The sequence below is a fragment of the Microcebus murinus genome, chromosome X (assembly GCF_040939455.1).
Source record: "Microcebus murinus isolate Inina chromosome X, M.murinus_Inina_mat1.0, whole genome shotgun sequence".
NCBI classification, from domain to species: Eukaryota; Metazoa; Chordata; class Mammalia; order Primates; family Cheirogaleidae; genus Microcebus; species Microcebus murinus.
Genome location: NC_134136.1, coordinates 47,379,836 through 47,394,695, shown reverse-complemented (window position 1 = coordinate 47,394,695; position 14,860 = coordinate 47,379,836). Strand labels below are relative to the sequence as shown.

The following is a 14,860-nucleotide window of genomic DNA, read 5'->3' as shown; positions in this document are numbered from 1 at the left end:
TGTCCTTCTTTCTCATTGTTTTCTTTCTATATTTAAAAAGGAAACTTTTTGTTGCTGAGCTTACTTTCCCCTTCTGAGAAACAGGGTGTTGTAACTATGTGAACTTCAAGACCACGTCCTGCTCCGGCGGTCAGTGTCTTCATACTACCCTCTAGCTCCCTCGTCCATCTGATGGCATGAACTGCATAGGTAATAACAGTGTTTGGAGAATAATCATGTATTATTTTTGTATGTATTACGTTGAGATGCCTAGCAACCGTTTTTGCTCCAGCAAAATTATTCTGTCCTTCCTCAAGGAGCCAAAACGAAAATAATCTACTAACTACAGCCCTCAAAAGTTCCTCCTCTCTTCAGCCTTAGAAAATGCCGTCCGCGCGTATCTCTTTAGGAGCGTAAGAATGATTGTGAACCAAAAAGCCAGGGCGTGGTCGCCCCGCCCACCGGCCTCTACATCACCACCCCTCTCGCCGCTTTCCAGCGCGGACATTGGCTGTGAGCAAGAAAGAGCCCCGCCCCTAGTCTTATGACTCGCGCTGAAGCGGCGACTCCTGGCTTTTGCAGCGTTGTGGTCGGTGGTCACTGGTGCTCCCGCCCCAGGTCCAGCAAGCCTTTTCCCTGGCGGTGCTGCTCTTGTTGCCACCGCTGCCGCCGCCGCCGCCGCCGCCGCCGCCGCCCCCTGTTCTGCGGGATCATGGTGTGCTTCCGCTTCTCTCCCGTTCCAGGCTTGGGGCTCGTTCTGTTCTGCCTTGCCCTGGGTGAGTTGTCAGGCCCTCCTGATTAATCTCTCCGCCTGGGCCCGGGGCGCCGGTTCAAAGGCTACAACCGGCGAGACTGGTCGCGGGGGAGGGGGTTGAAAGGCTCGGCAGCTGACACTGGGCGGTGGCTGTTGGCCCAGTGAGGCGAATAGTGACCTAGAGAGGGCCTGACTGAGGGACGGTGGGGAAGAAGGGCCCATTAGAGTAAGAAGGGGCAGATAAAAGGGGGGTGGACGTTGGCAGGGAAGAGTGAAGAGTGGAGGAGGTCGGGGTGGAAGGAATAACTTGGGGAAGACACTAAGGAGCCAGAGACAATTAGGATAGTCCTGGTTTCCTGGGATCAGGGAAGAGTTTTGAAGATGGTGGAAAAACTATGAGGCGAGAAAGAAAATTGGGAGGGAAGAGACTGTGCCTGCGTTGAGTAGCTTTGGGAAAATGTGTGGGTGGGGGACAGATTGGACAGTGGAGCCAAAGGGGCAGGGACAGGGTTGGGGATTTTGTAGGTGGGAATTTGAGGTTGTGGAGAAAGGGTGATTCAAGACATGAGAAATAATGCTGGATTTGAGTTTGGTAGTCAGTTTTCAGGGTGAAGGAACCTAAGGAAACTGGGACTATTTCCAGGAGAGAAAACTTGGGCCCAACCTTTGGAGAATACGGGAGTGAGTATCTGACTTTCGAGGTGTTGAGGATGTCAGTTTTCTGCCAGTTTTGCTACTTCCAGCCAGATCCGACAAAAAAATCCCCAGACACTTCAGTGGGGAGGGCCTCCCAGAAGTGAGGTTTTGGGGTGGTATATGTATCTGAGTTTTGTGTACTACCTCCTTGCCTTCAGAGTATCTTGTTTTCTTCTTCCCATCACACAACTGGCCCATTACCTCATTTTTTGGGGGGGTCGGGGTAGATAACATGCTAAGGACTGGGTTTGTGACCAGGTCCTAAAATGCCTGGATGAATGTTGGCCAGTTGTGCTCTGCCCCAATAGGCAGTGGGTCCCTAAGAACTTTAATGCCTAAAGGCGAACTTTGGCCAGAGTCTCTCTTCCTGACCCTATTCATCCTGTGCTTGTTGGTACCCACTGGCTGTTGCTGTTTGTGACCTAATAAAAGAACAGAGGGAACGGACCCAGATGGGAGTGGGGAGGAAATAGACGTATTAAGGGTCTGAGAAGGCAGTGGGAGGTATATGTTTTGCAATTGACATTTCAGTAGAATAAAATCAACACCTTAGAGTAGTGGGTTCTCAACCAGAGGACATTTGGCCATATCTGGAGACATTTTTGGCTGTCACAACTGGGGGATTGTTTTGGCATCTTGTGGGTAGAATTCAAGGATGCTGCTAAACATCCTACTAACCACAGGACAGCCCCTCACAACAAAGATTTATCTGCCTCAAAAATGTCAGTAGTACCAAGGTTGAGAAACCCTGCCCCAGAACCATAGCATTGGAAGGGTTCTTGATTATCTAATCCAGTGATTCTCAAGAACCTTTTCCAGGGGTCTGTGAGATCAAAACTCTTCAGAATAATACTAAGAAGATATTTGTCCTTTTCACTTTCATCCTCCCACCAGTGAACAGTGGAGTTTTCCAGAGGCTACATAATGTGTGATGACATCACTACTCTGATGGCTCCTGATGTTCTTGTGTTTTATTTATTTCTCAGTTTTAATCTATAATACAGTAACTACTGATAGATAAGACTCACATAAACCGAAGCTCTGTGAGATCCTCAGTGGATAAAAGAGTAAAGGGGTCTTGACACCAAAAGGTTTGCAAATTCCTGGTCTAGTCCAGCTGTTCACAGGGTGCAGGAAACTCTTCTGTAGTACTTCTGAAAGGAGGCCATGAGGCTTTTCTTGAACACTTAATTTGAAGCCTTAACTGTACTGTGAAGCACTTACTGAGTGAGGGTCAGCTGACCCTAAGAGAGGATTGTTTACAACGGAAAGTACCTTATCAGTGACTAGAACACATCTGACCAAGGCATCTGTTAAACAGTACTTCCCTGCCAATTGAATCTGTGCACAAATACAACACAGTTATTGTTTAGAGAAAGTGAAGAAAAATAATAGTTGTCCTACTTGTTGGCTTTCATGTCATTATATTTTTTTTTGTTTTTTAATGAAAGCTTTTTTGTTTTATTTTTACAAAAGCAATGCTTGCTCATTGCAGAAAATAAACAGGCAAAAAGAAACACATAAAAGAACCATCAGCTCATCTGCTAGTTTGCCATTTATTGATCAGGACTAACTAGATTCATCCTCTTGGAAGATTTCCAAGATTGATTCCCTCCACCTCCAAGTTCAGAGCAGGATTTGGAGGAGTAAAGTTAGTAATATACGTAGATCCGATTTTTAAAAAGGTTCCAGGATGAAATAGAAACCATCTTTCTATACAGCTGCTTTTTCTGACAGCTCTTGGTTCAGTGTGGAGCTCAAAGTCCTCCCATATGGCTTTTTATCCTAAGAATTTAGTAGTTTTTTGGTGGGGTTTACATGTTACTTTTCTGTATCAAAATGGATACCAAGAATAGGTTTTTGAAAAATTCATAAATATTGGTAAAGTACCTACTATGTACCTAGAACTATGCCTGAATACTGTAGAGCAGCCTTCTCGAACCTTTTTGACAGCAGGGACCAGTTTCATGGAAGAAAGTTTTTCCATAAAAGGGGGTGGGGAAGGGGGAATGTTGATGGGAGGTGTTGCCACCTGGCTCCACCTCAAATCATCAGGCATTGGATTCTCATGGGGAGCATGCAACCTGGATCCTTCGCATGTACAGTTTGCAGTCAGGTTTGCACTCCTGTGTCTGACGCACTGCTGCTGATCTGACTGGGGAGTGGCTGTGTGGGTGCAGGTGGGGCTTTGCTCCTCCCTAGCCTGTCGTTTGCCTCCTGCTGTGCAGCCCAGTCTGGGGGGGGGTGGGGGTGGGGGGGGGCGGGAGGGGTTGGGGACCGCAGCTGTAGAAGGTGCCAGTAAAGGAAGATCTGTCCTGAATTTATAGTCTCATTAGCATTGGTGCTCTAGTTGTGCCAGTTTCGCTTTGTAACTTTATCTCTATCCCAGCTCCACCCATAGCTTTTTAAAAATAGCTGCTTTAGCAGTAAGCATAGAAAAGGATTCTTAGAGGCTACGTATTGGTCTTTGTCATAGAGATTAAATTATGCTGATATTTATTTGAATGAATTATAACTGACCAGAGAACTTTCTGAAGAAAAACTATGATTCAGAGGCATCATAAAGAAGGTAGTGGATGAAAATCCTTTCCTAACATCATCGCCTAATTATATTCCCTTTGTGACATCATACATTTCAGGCTTCTTCTGTGCTTATTGATTTTTTTTCAGAATATTATGGGGGCACAAATGTTTAGGTTACATATATTGACTTTGCCCCACCCGTGTGGGAGTTACAAGTGTGTCCACCCCCCCAAATATTGATTCTTCTAAGTAGCTTGATGCTTGACTTCTGTTTTGTGTGGCATTTTTTGTTTGTTTTTGTTTTGTTTTGTTTTATTTTGGTTTGGTTTGAGGCTTTCTGGGTGGGAAAGACCTCATAGAATATTCTTCATGTGTACTTCACTGGTAGGGGCCCCTCCCTCCCACAGGTGTTTATTGAGTGCTTACTGTGTCCCAGCCACTATACTAGGTGAAAGGGACAGATCACTGGATAAGACAGATGAAGTCCCTGCTTTCATGGAGCTTACGTTTTAGTGGGGGAAGACAATAGCCCCACAGATAAATAATGTAATGTTAGATTGTGATAAACACTGCAAAGAAAATTAAGCAGGTAATGAGGAAGGAGAATGAATAGATGATGGGGGTGAGTGATGGGAGATGACCTTCTTAATATATATTTTGTAGTCAAAGGGCCTTCCTTTATTGGGTGACATTTGGGCAGAGACCCGAGTATTGGAAGGAGGCCAGCCATGTGACCACCGGGGGAATAGAAATAAATCTTGTCATTCCCAAATTCTTAGGTTAGTATGCTAGCCTATTTTCCACTCTTTTTTCTGCCAGTTCCAGTCAAGTCTGCCATACCTTATTAGTCTCTGAGAACAGTGACTATCTTATGTACTGTTATTTCCCACTGCTTACCTAGCATAGGGCCTGATGCTTGGTTAACCCTTGGTAAATTTTTGTCAAGGGCATTGGGGATATGATGGTGTACTAGACTAACTTGCTTTCCTTTTTCTTCCTTGAACCTAAAATGACATTTTGCAAGAAGTTCTTTTGTGTCTTTGGATTGAGAACTTCAAGATCAATTCTAAGCAGTACAGATAATTATTATATAAACCAATTTACTAAAGTATAATCCCATATAGTAACACTAATCTCTTAGCTGCACCCTTCAGATATACCTCCCTAGTCATGGAGGGTAATATGCAAAAATAGGAGGTCCTTGGTGAGGAGAGTTCAGTTTTCACAAAGAACCAATATCTCTCTATTTAGAGGCAGTCTGAAAGAGAGAAAGTAAGCAGGAGATGTTTCTGTAGCCTTACCACGTATCATTTAACTGATAACTTTGATTTCAAAGTTCTGTCAAAATTATGCTAACTATAATAGAGACACTCGAAAGGACAGGTTTGTCATTAGTCTGTTAGTCATTGGTTATCATGTGTGATAGGATTATAGATATTCAAATATTTCCCTTGGGAACAACTTCCTTCCCCTATACCCTTGGGTGGATTTTGTCTGTAACCAGGGATTATTTTGCAGCACTGGAGCAGACTTAGGTGACCCTTGGTGCAGGAAGGCTGCTCTTCTTCCTGTAGTTACAAAAGCATTCCGATCATAATTTCATATTAAAGTGATCAGAGATCCCTTAGATCCAAAAGTGTACTTTATAAGTACTTGTTGGTATCCTGGTGTGCATTGCGATAGAATTGTGGAGGTTTGCCAAACAGCGCTCAGCAATAAGCGCTTTCCATTAGTTGAGGAGCGTTCAATCTTGTTTCCTTACCCACTCTCTGACCTTAAAAAAAAAAATTAAGTCATTTTGTAGCCTAAAAATCATATTTTTATTAATTTTTACTGCTCCTTTTCATGTGTTTAACATTCTTAGCTTAAAATCATATTATTCTTTTTCTGTTTAAGAGACTTACCAAAAAGCAAGAGTATAAGTAACCGAATGCAGTGAGTGTATGTATTATTATGAATGTAAACGAGGAACAGTTAGTCTGACTTAAACCTATAGGAAAACCCTCACTCTGAGTGGAAAAGAAAGAGTAAATAGGTACTGTGTGTATCTATGTCCTGATTTTTAAAAGGACCTTTTTGTTCAACATCATTCTGTATTGATGAGTGTGAGGATAAGAGTCCAGAACTTAATATGATGAAAATAAACATAAACCTAAAAGTTGGGAAAGATTCCTTTAGGTGCTGTGTTTACTAGAAGAGTGGCTTGTAAATTAGAATCTAACTTTCTTGGCAAAGTTCTCTTAATTCTGAAGCGTTTATATGCTTTTTTTTTTTTTCCGTTTATATGCTTTCAAAGAACTTACACACTATAGTGTTGAGCAAGAGTAACCTACCCAAAATCTTACAGCTAGTAAGTTGAACTGCCTGATTCAAATTATAGCTCTTCAACTCCAGGAATGGAGGCTCCTAATCACCTCATTATATTGCCTCTTAGATCATTGTTTGTTTTTTTGTTAGTTTTATCACTAGTATTACATTCTTCTCCCACCCTCAATTTTGTTTGTAGATGTGTATTTTTTTTCAGCTACACTTTGGGTCAAATAGATTTATTAAATATAAAAACCTAGCCACTTTTTGCACTGTCTTATGCTTGGAAAATAAGGTCTGAGTTCTAAAACAACCTATAATGACCTTTTTGTAAACAGGATTGAGAGGATATTTGACTTTGAGAATGTTGATTTTGAGGCATGCCTCTTTTTTTTGGAGAATAAACTCTCAGCTCAGCAATTGTACACTCTAGGCTAGGATATAGTCATCTATGGATTTTTAATGACATGAAGCCTTTTAAACGAAAATGGCTTGGTTGTTCTAAAATCAAACACAGCAATAGGGGTGGAAATTGCTTGCTAGAGACTTTTTACCAAAGTGTAAGCATTTCAACTGCAAGCCTACCTTATGGGAAAAGCATTATTCCTAACTTGAAATTCACGTCAAAATTTATTGAGGAAAAACGTGATATGGGGTTTGAGGGAGTATCCAGAAGACTGATAGGTTCAAGATTCGGAAGAGCTAAAAGACTGGTCTTCGTGTAATTAGATTAAGCTAAATTTCAGGTCCTTATTACAGGTGTTTTCACCTTGATATAATCAGTATTTATTGAAAATCTAATATGTATTCAGCACTCTTAGGAATGATAGGAGATAGAGGAAAAGTAATAGACATGATCTCCCCCACCATGACACCATGACAGATGACATTCATATAAAAGGCACATTGCTAGGGGCTGTGGCATAGATAAGATCATCCGATCAAGGGAGCATATTGGAATTCAAATGAGTGACAGAAATATTATCAAAAGATAATATCTTGAATCTATCCATATATATCATTCACTCACAGACTTTGGTACTTTTTTTATTAGTAACAAATTACATGCTGTATACTATAATTTACCATGGCATACCAGTTTGTTGTGAAGTGACAGTTGAAAACTGCTGTTTTGGAACTTATGACAGTAGGGGCGATGGACTTTACTGGTATAAAATAACTGAATAATTCAGGATCTTATAAGACATACTGAAATGTGGCAATATGCATTATGACTGCTCCTTGAGGGCTTTTATAGTCAAGAAAAGCCTTGTGGAGAAAATGGCTGCTAAAAAATGGATAGCATGTCAGTTCAGATTCTTAATTTCAAGCAGGACACAATCTGATCTATTCGAAGCAGAAAAGGAATTTATTAAAAAGATGTCAGGACATATGGCATACCCTTTGACCCTATAATTTTATTCCTAGCTATATACCCAACAGACACATATACATTCGTTTACCAATGTGGGCAAGAGTGTGTACAGCAGCATTTATAATAGAACCAAACTGGAAACTATCCAAATGCCCATCAGTGGTAGCGTAGATAAGTAGTGTAGTATTCACCCGATAATAGAAAGCTATACAGCAGCGAGAATGAATAAATTGCAATTACGCACAACATGAGTGAATCTCACAAAACATAATATTGAGTGAAAGAAGCCAGGCACAAAAGAGAGCATTGTGAATGATTCCATTGATATCAACTTGAAAAACAGGTAAAACTAATCTATACTGTTAGAAGTCAGGATAGTGGCTAGCCTTGGGAGGGGAATAGTAAGTGGAAAGGGAAACAAGGGGGCTTTGGGAGTACAGTTGACCCTTAAACAACACGGGGGTGGGTGGGAGGGGAGAGGGGTTAAGCACATTGACCACTTGCGAAGTTGAAAATCCACATGTAACTTTTGATTCCCCAGAAACTTAACTACTAATAACCTACTGTGACTGGAAGCCTTACCAACAACATAAACAGTTGGTAAACACATATTTTGTATGTTATATGTATTATATACTGTATTCTTACAATAAAGTAAGCTAGAGAAAAAATGTTGTTAAGAAAATTATAAGGAGGAGGAAGAAGAGGATAGATTGGTCTTGCTTTCTCAGGGGTAGAAGAAAATCTGTGTATAAATGGGCTCACATAAACCTGTGTTGAAAGGTCAGCTGTACTTGTAACAGTTCTGTTTCTTGATACAAGTGGGTTCAGTTTGTGAAATGCTTTGAGTTTTATACTCCATGTTACGTGCACTTTTCACTTAATTTGTTATGCTTTGTACTTTCCTATATGTATATTACATACCAATAAAATGATTGCGTTATTTATTTATTTATTTTTTGAGACAGAGTCTCGCTTTGTTTCCCAGGCTGGAGTGAGGGCCGTGGCGTCAGCCTAGCTCATAGCAACCTCAAACTCCTGGGCTCAAGCAATCCTTCTGCCTCAGCCTCCCGAGTAGCTGGGACTATAGGCATGTGCCACCATGCCTGGCTAATTTTTTTTTCTATATATATTAGTTGGCCAATTAATTTCTTTTTTAAATTTATAGTAGAGATGGGGTCTCGCTCTTGCTCAGGCTGGTTTCGAACTCCCGACTTTGAGCGATCCACCCGCCTCGGCCTTCCAGAGTGCTAGGATTACAGGCGTGAGCCACCGCGCCCGGCCCAATATACATTTTTAATAACTGCAAACATGGCCTGGCGCAGTGGCTCACGCCTGTAATCCTAGCACTCTGGGAGGCCGAGGCAGGTGGATCGCTCGAGGTCAGGAGTTCGAAACCAGCCTGAGCAAGAGCGAGACCCCATCTCTACTGTAAATAGAAAGAAATTAATTGGCCAACTAATATATATAGAAAAAATTAGCCGGGCATGGTGGCGCATGCCTGTAGTCCCAGCTACTCGGGAGGCTGAGGCAGTAGGATCGCTTGAGCCCAGGAGTTTGAGGTTGCTGTGAGCTAGGCTGACGCCATGGCACTCACTCTAGCCTGGGCAACAAAGTGAGACTCCCGTCTCAAAAAAAAAAAAATGTATATTGGGTAAGTGGGAATTACTGCCACTCTTGGCTGTATAGCCCAAAGCGTGATTCAGTACTCCAAGCCCTGCCACTGAACTTCACTACCACTGTCAAGCCTGAAACTTCAGCTTACTCTGCTGGCCTTGTTGCCTGGGAGCTTTATCCTGCTGTAGCTATTCCACCCCACCCTCCCATCACCCCACTTCCATTTGCAGCTCTCCTATTCAGTCTCTTAGGCAGAGCCTAGCATAAGTGCTCCTCCTTGCTGCAAGGGAGGCTGGGAAAGCAAGTATCCAACATTTTCAGCTTTTATAGTAGATGGTGACATCTGCCAGAAATTGTAACAAAGAGGGGAGGTTTCAGATTTTGGACCACCAAAAAGAGAGGAAAATCCATCTGGAGGTGAACATTTAGGTCAGTAGAAGAAAGTGGATTTCAAGTGTTAGGAACAACAGAAGCCTGGGGCAGAGGCTGAATGGAGTATAGCATTTGGGTCCAGTAGAAACAAGTTTAACCGGATTAAAGGGTGTGTTCTGGGAAAATGGTTTGAGAAAAGTTTAAGGAATAGGGTGGGACAAGATTAAGGATTACTTTGAAAGTCAGGTAGAGGCAGAGCAATTTAAATTAAATATGGGAATTCTGGAGGCAGTAAAAGTTTTTGAATAAGAAAGTATCCTAAAAGGAAATGGTATTTAAGACTATTAAGCTGGCAGCACTTCTGGGGGTGGCTAGTAGGTGTCTGTCCTAATTTAGGGGTGGGGTGGTAAATTGGGAATAGAACTAAAAGGCAAAGGTTGGATTTAAGAGAGAATTTTCAGGAAAAAGGAGGACTTTCTGAAGAGAATGAAGTAGAAACTATTTCCAAAACTTCCAAGCCTGAGTGATTGATCTCTCCTTTCATTTAGAGCTAGAGAGGCTGAGGAGGGGACTCGTTTGGAGGAAGTAGAAAAATGAATTTTAGTTTGGGAATTGTTGAGTTTGAGGTGAGAGATATCTGCATAAAAGTGATCCCTGTACAGTTGAAGGTAAGGACAGGGAAGTGGAAGGAATCCCTCTTCCTGGCAGAAAGGCTGTGAAGGGAGTGGAACCAGTGTGCGGGAGCCCTCAGGGCATTTCCCAGTTCTCATTTATGGGCCCCTGGGTAGACTATCTTGAATTTTATTTCAAGTGATAAATTTGAAGGACAGCCTGTGCCTTCTCCTTCATAAAATTTCAGTTCTCATACCTCAGAACACATTGATCCTATTTACTATTTTACATGATTTTCTTCCTATTGCTCTAATATCTTTGGAAAGAAAATGATTAATACATATGAGGCTTTTCTTGGTTTTTAATAGTTTTTGAATGCATTGAATACAAGGAAAATAATATGCTAAAGCTAGGGACTTTAAACAAGACTAAGAGAGACTGCATATAAAAAGTAAACCTCCAGTGGATGAGAAAAATTGTAAGTTGGTATTCTCAGCACCACTGCAGGGTAGCCTTGCATTAGTATGACAGCTCTCTTCCGTATTGTACTTATAAAAGAATGGTCATAAAACCTACTTAGGCCTCACAAGGTCTTTTTGAGCCGTAGCCAATGCATTTAGTCACTGTCAGTAACTGCAAGCTTCAGCATAATGTTCAGGCATGCCAAGGCAGCCAGGTCTCCAGAGCATGTCGGTAGGCTCTTGTGTACAACTTGAAAGCTGTTGCTGAGGCACGCCTTCTTGGTATTTCTCTTAGGACATTTTTCTGTACAGTCTATAGCATGTCCCTGCCTGTAGATGACACTGGATTGCTCAGATATCATTAAAGGACATGCAGCTTTTTTAACAGGAAACAGCTTATCCTTTGGGTAATGTGTGAGACAGTGAAGAAAACCCTTAAGTGGTTGCCCAATATGTATGCTGCTGTTGCATTTGCTGGCATATTTTTCCCCCTCTGAGTTAGTATTTTAAGTTCTTGGGCTCTTCAGTTTAATAGGTAATGTTACTACGTTTAAGTATAGAAGATTAGACTTGAGTTAGCCGAAAAGTCCCAAGAGTTAGCTGAAAAGTCCCAAGGCTTTTCTGTCTCTGTAAGGTCTCTCTGCCTCAAGAGGTAGCAGGTTGAGAATTTAGGAAGTCACTTTGAGTCTATGTCAAAACATTCATCAGCTTTTCTTTTTTTTTTTTTTTTTTTTTCAAACAGGGCAGACTGTCTCAAAGCTTTTCTAATCAATTTAGTTTTAAAGTGGAACAAAGTGATAAACTTTGCATTTATAAAAATTAACCTTTTTCTTATGGCTTTAATAGTCTTTTGCAATTCTGCTTCTTTGATCATGTGATTGCATGCTTCAAAAGAGCTGTCCGACATCTTATCACATCATAATAAAATAGTTGGAAAGACATCTGTGTGTCATAGGTCATGTAGCCTGCAACAGGATTTTTTTTTTTTTTTTTTTTTTTTTGAGACACAGTCTCACTTTTGTTGCTTGGGCTAGAGTGCCATGGCATCAGCTTAGCTCACAGCAATCTTAAACTCCTGGGCTCAAGCAATCCTCCTGCCTCAGCCTCCCCAGTAGCTGGGACTACAGGCATGTGCCACCATGCCCGGCTGATTTTTTCCTATATATTTTTAGTTGGCCAATTAATTTCTTTCTGTTTATAGTAGAGACAGGGTCTCGCTCTTGCTCAGGCTGGTTTTGAACTCCTGACCTTGAGCAATTGGCCTCAGCCTCCCTTGAGTGCTAGGATTACAGGCATGAGTCACCACGCCCAGCCACCTGCAACAGGATTTTAGACAAGACCACAGAACACCAGATCTATCATTATTTTTTTTAATTATAAAAATTTAAATTCTCTCTCTTTTTTTGTTTTTTCAGGAACTTACTCAGCTTAGTCAAGCATATCATTATTTTTGCAGAGAATGTTTCCCCAGCTGGTTTGAGAGGGGCAGGAATTTAATGCCCCTACCAGGCTTCCCCTTACCTTACTTACCTTGAAAAACAAAAGTCCTGGCTGGGTGCCATGGCTCACGTTTGTAGTCCTAGCTGCTTGGGAGACTGAGGCAAGGAGGATCACCTGAGCCCAGGAGTTAGAGGCTGCAATCTATGATTGTATCACTGCACTCCAGCCTGGGTGACAGAGCAAGACCCTGTCTCTTAAAAAAACAAAAAAAAAAGGCTGGGTGCGGTGGCTCACGCCTGTAATCCTAGTACTCTGGGAGGCCAGGGTGGGCAGATCGCTCAAGGCCAGGAGTTTGAGACCAGCCTGAGCAAGAGCGAGACCCTGTCTCTACTATAAATAGAAAGAAAATTAGCCAAACAACTGAAAATAGAAAAAATTAGGTAGGCACGGTGGCACTTGCCTGTAGTCCCAGCTACTCGAGAGGCTGAGGCAGGAGGATTGCTTGAGCCCAGGAGTTTAAGGTTACTATGAGCTAGGCTGTCGCCAGGGCACTCTAGCCCGGGCAACAGAGTGTTTGTTTTGTTTTTTTTTTTTTTTTTGAGACAGGTCTCAAACAAACAAACAAAAAACCAAAAAAAAACCCCTCCTAACAGGCAAACTATAATTGCCTAAAACAAAACTTCCAAGGGACAGAAAAATGTGGAAACGATTATTAGGAGGCAGAAGGCAAGAGGCAGAAGGCAAATGTCATCAGTCTGTACCATTACCTAAGCATCTTAGGTCTGGTAACCATTCTTTTGGGAAGAGGTAGTGCTAACTTTATTAATAGGATTCCATTAAAAATACAAAGAAAACCAATCACCAGGACACCATATATATTAAAAATACTTTGTTTCATTTTAGAGCTGGTTAAACTTCAGTGTTGGATAGAGCTTGTTTCTTTATATATATATATACTTTTGTAGTATAATTTTAAAATCTTATCTTTTTTTTTTAACTAAATCCAGGAGTTGTGCGGTCTTATGCATTGGAACTTAATTTGACAGATTCAGGAAAAGCCACTTGCCTTTATGCAAAATGGCATATGAACTTTACAATAAAGTATGAAACTACAAACAAAACTTATGTAAGTAAATTGTTTATTTTTTCTTTGATTTTTATGGTAGCAATTTAATTCTCTTTTTCTCCTTTAGATACATGTATATAAATAAAATTTCGTGTTAACTGACTTAACACTTAAACTATGTATTTTTTATTTTAAACATACACACTTGAAGTTATTCTGTTTAGTGTTGGAATGAATATTTCTTCTGATTCATTGATTCTTTGGAGTTTTTCTTGAAGTTGGTTAAGGGCAAATGAACTCAAGACTATATGGTATGCAGGTCTAACTACTTCTGTATTATGTTTAAAATGTACTAACACCAAAGCTTACCCTTTTTAAAATAGCTTGCTATTATTAATAAAATCTGGCTGGGTATGGTGGATCATGCCTATAATCCCAGCACTCTGGGAGGCCAAGGCAGGAAGATTGCTTGAGGCTAGGAGTTCGAGACCAGTCTAGGCAAAGTAGCAAGATGCTGTCTCTACAAAAAATAAAAATAAATTAGCCAGGTCTAGCTACTTGGGAGGCTAAGCCAGGAGGATCACTTGAGCCCAGGAATTTGAAGTTACAGTGAGCTATGATCGTACCACTGCACTGTAGCCTGGGCGACAAAGTGAGGCCCTGTCTCTAAAATAAATAAATAACGCCTGTAATCCTAGCTCTCTGGGAGGCCGAGGCGGGCGGATTGCTCGAGGTCAGGAGTTCGAAACCAGCCTGAACAAGAGCGAGACCCCGTCTCTACTATAAATAGAAAGAAATTAATTGGCCAACTAATATATATACAAAAAATTAGCCGGGCATGGTGGCGAATGCCCGTAGTCCCATCTACTTGGGAGGCTGAGGCAGTAGGATTGCTTGAGCCCAGGAGTTTGAGGTTGCTGTGAGCTAGGCTGACGCCATGGCACTCACTCTAGCCTGGGCAACAAAGCGAGACTCTGTCTCAAAAAAAAATAAATAAATAAAATAAATAAATAAATAAACAAACAAATAAATAAAAATTTCCCTTCTTTGGGGTTTCATTAAGGTCCTGCCTACTTACAAACTAATTTTTAAAAAAAATAAGTTTAAGAACAGCAGTTTAGGTTAGTTTTCCTTTTCTTTTTAGACATACATGAATTCTGTCCAGAGAACTGGTATGTAGTTGAAAAATCTGAGACTGGTTTACACAGCAAACCAGGCAAAGGGCAACCTGACCATGGGGAATGTGTGATTTGGGCTGACATGGCACGCCCCATATAAATGCTTGGGGCTCCTTACTGCCTGCTTGTTTCTTACCCTCAAACTTCTATTTCTTTTAGAAAACGGTAACCATTTCAGACCTTGACCCTGTGACATATAATGGAAGCATGTGTGGGGATGATCGGAATGGTCCCAAAATAGCAGTGCAGTTTGGATCTAGTATTTCCTGGATGGTGAATTTTACCATGGTGTCATCATCATCTTCTTATTCCATTGACAGCATCTCATTTTCCTACAATACTAGTAATAGAACAACATTTCCTGATGCCGAAGATAAAGGTAACCTTAAGAATTGCATTTGTGTTATCCTCTCTTGCTTTTTAATAATAATAATAATGTAAAAAATTTAAAAAATCATTATGAATGTCTGTTTTCCTAAC

General features: G+C 41.2%; 1 protein-coding gene across 2 annotated transcripts in view; it reads left to right on the top strand.

The window, feature by feature from the left end:
- The first annotated feature begins 497 nt into the window (after positions 1-497).
- The window catches only part of LAMP2 (lysosomal associated membrane protein 2), a 35,709-nt gene continuing 21,346 nt past the window's right edge, over positions 498-14,860 (top strand). For both annotated transcript variants that reach the window (XM_012739013.3, XM_012739005.3), the window contains exons 1-3: positions 498-755; positions 13,144-13,262; positions 14,540-14,759. In XM_012739013.3, coding sequence (XP_012594467.2) covers positions 524-755; positions 13,144-13,262; positions 14,540-14,759 — 571 coding nt within the window. In that variant the 5' untranslated portion in view covers positions 498-523. The remainder of the gene's footprint in view (positions 756-13,143; positions 13,263-14,539; positions 14,760-14,860) is intronic.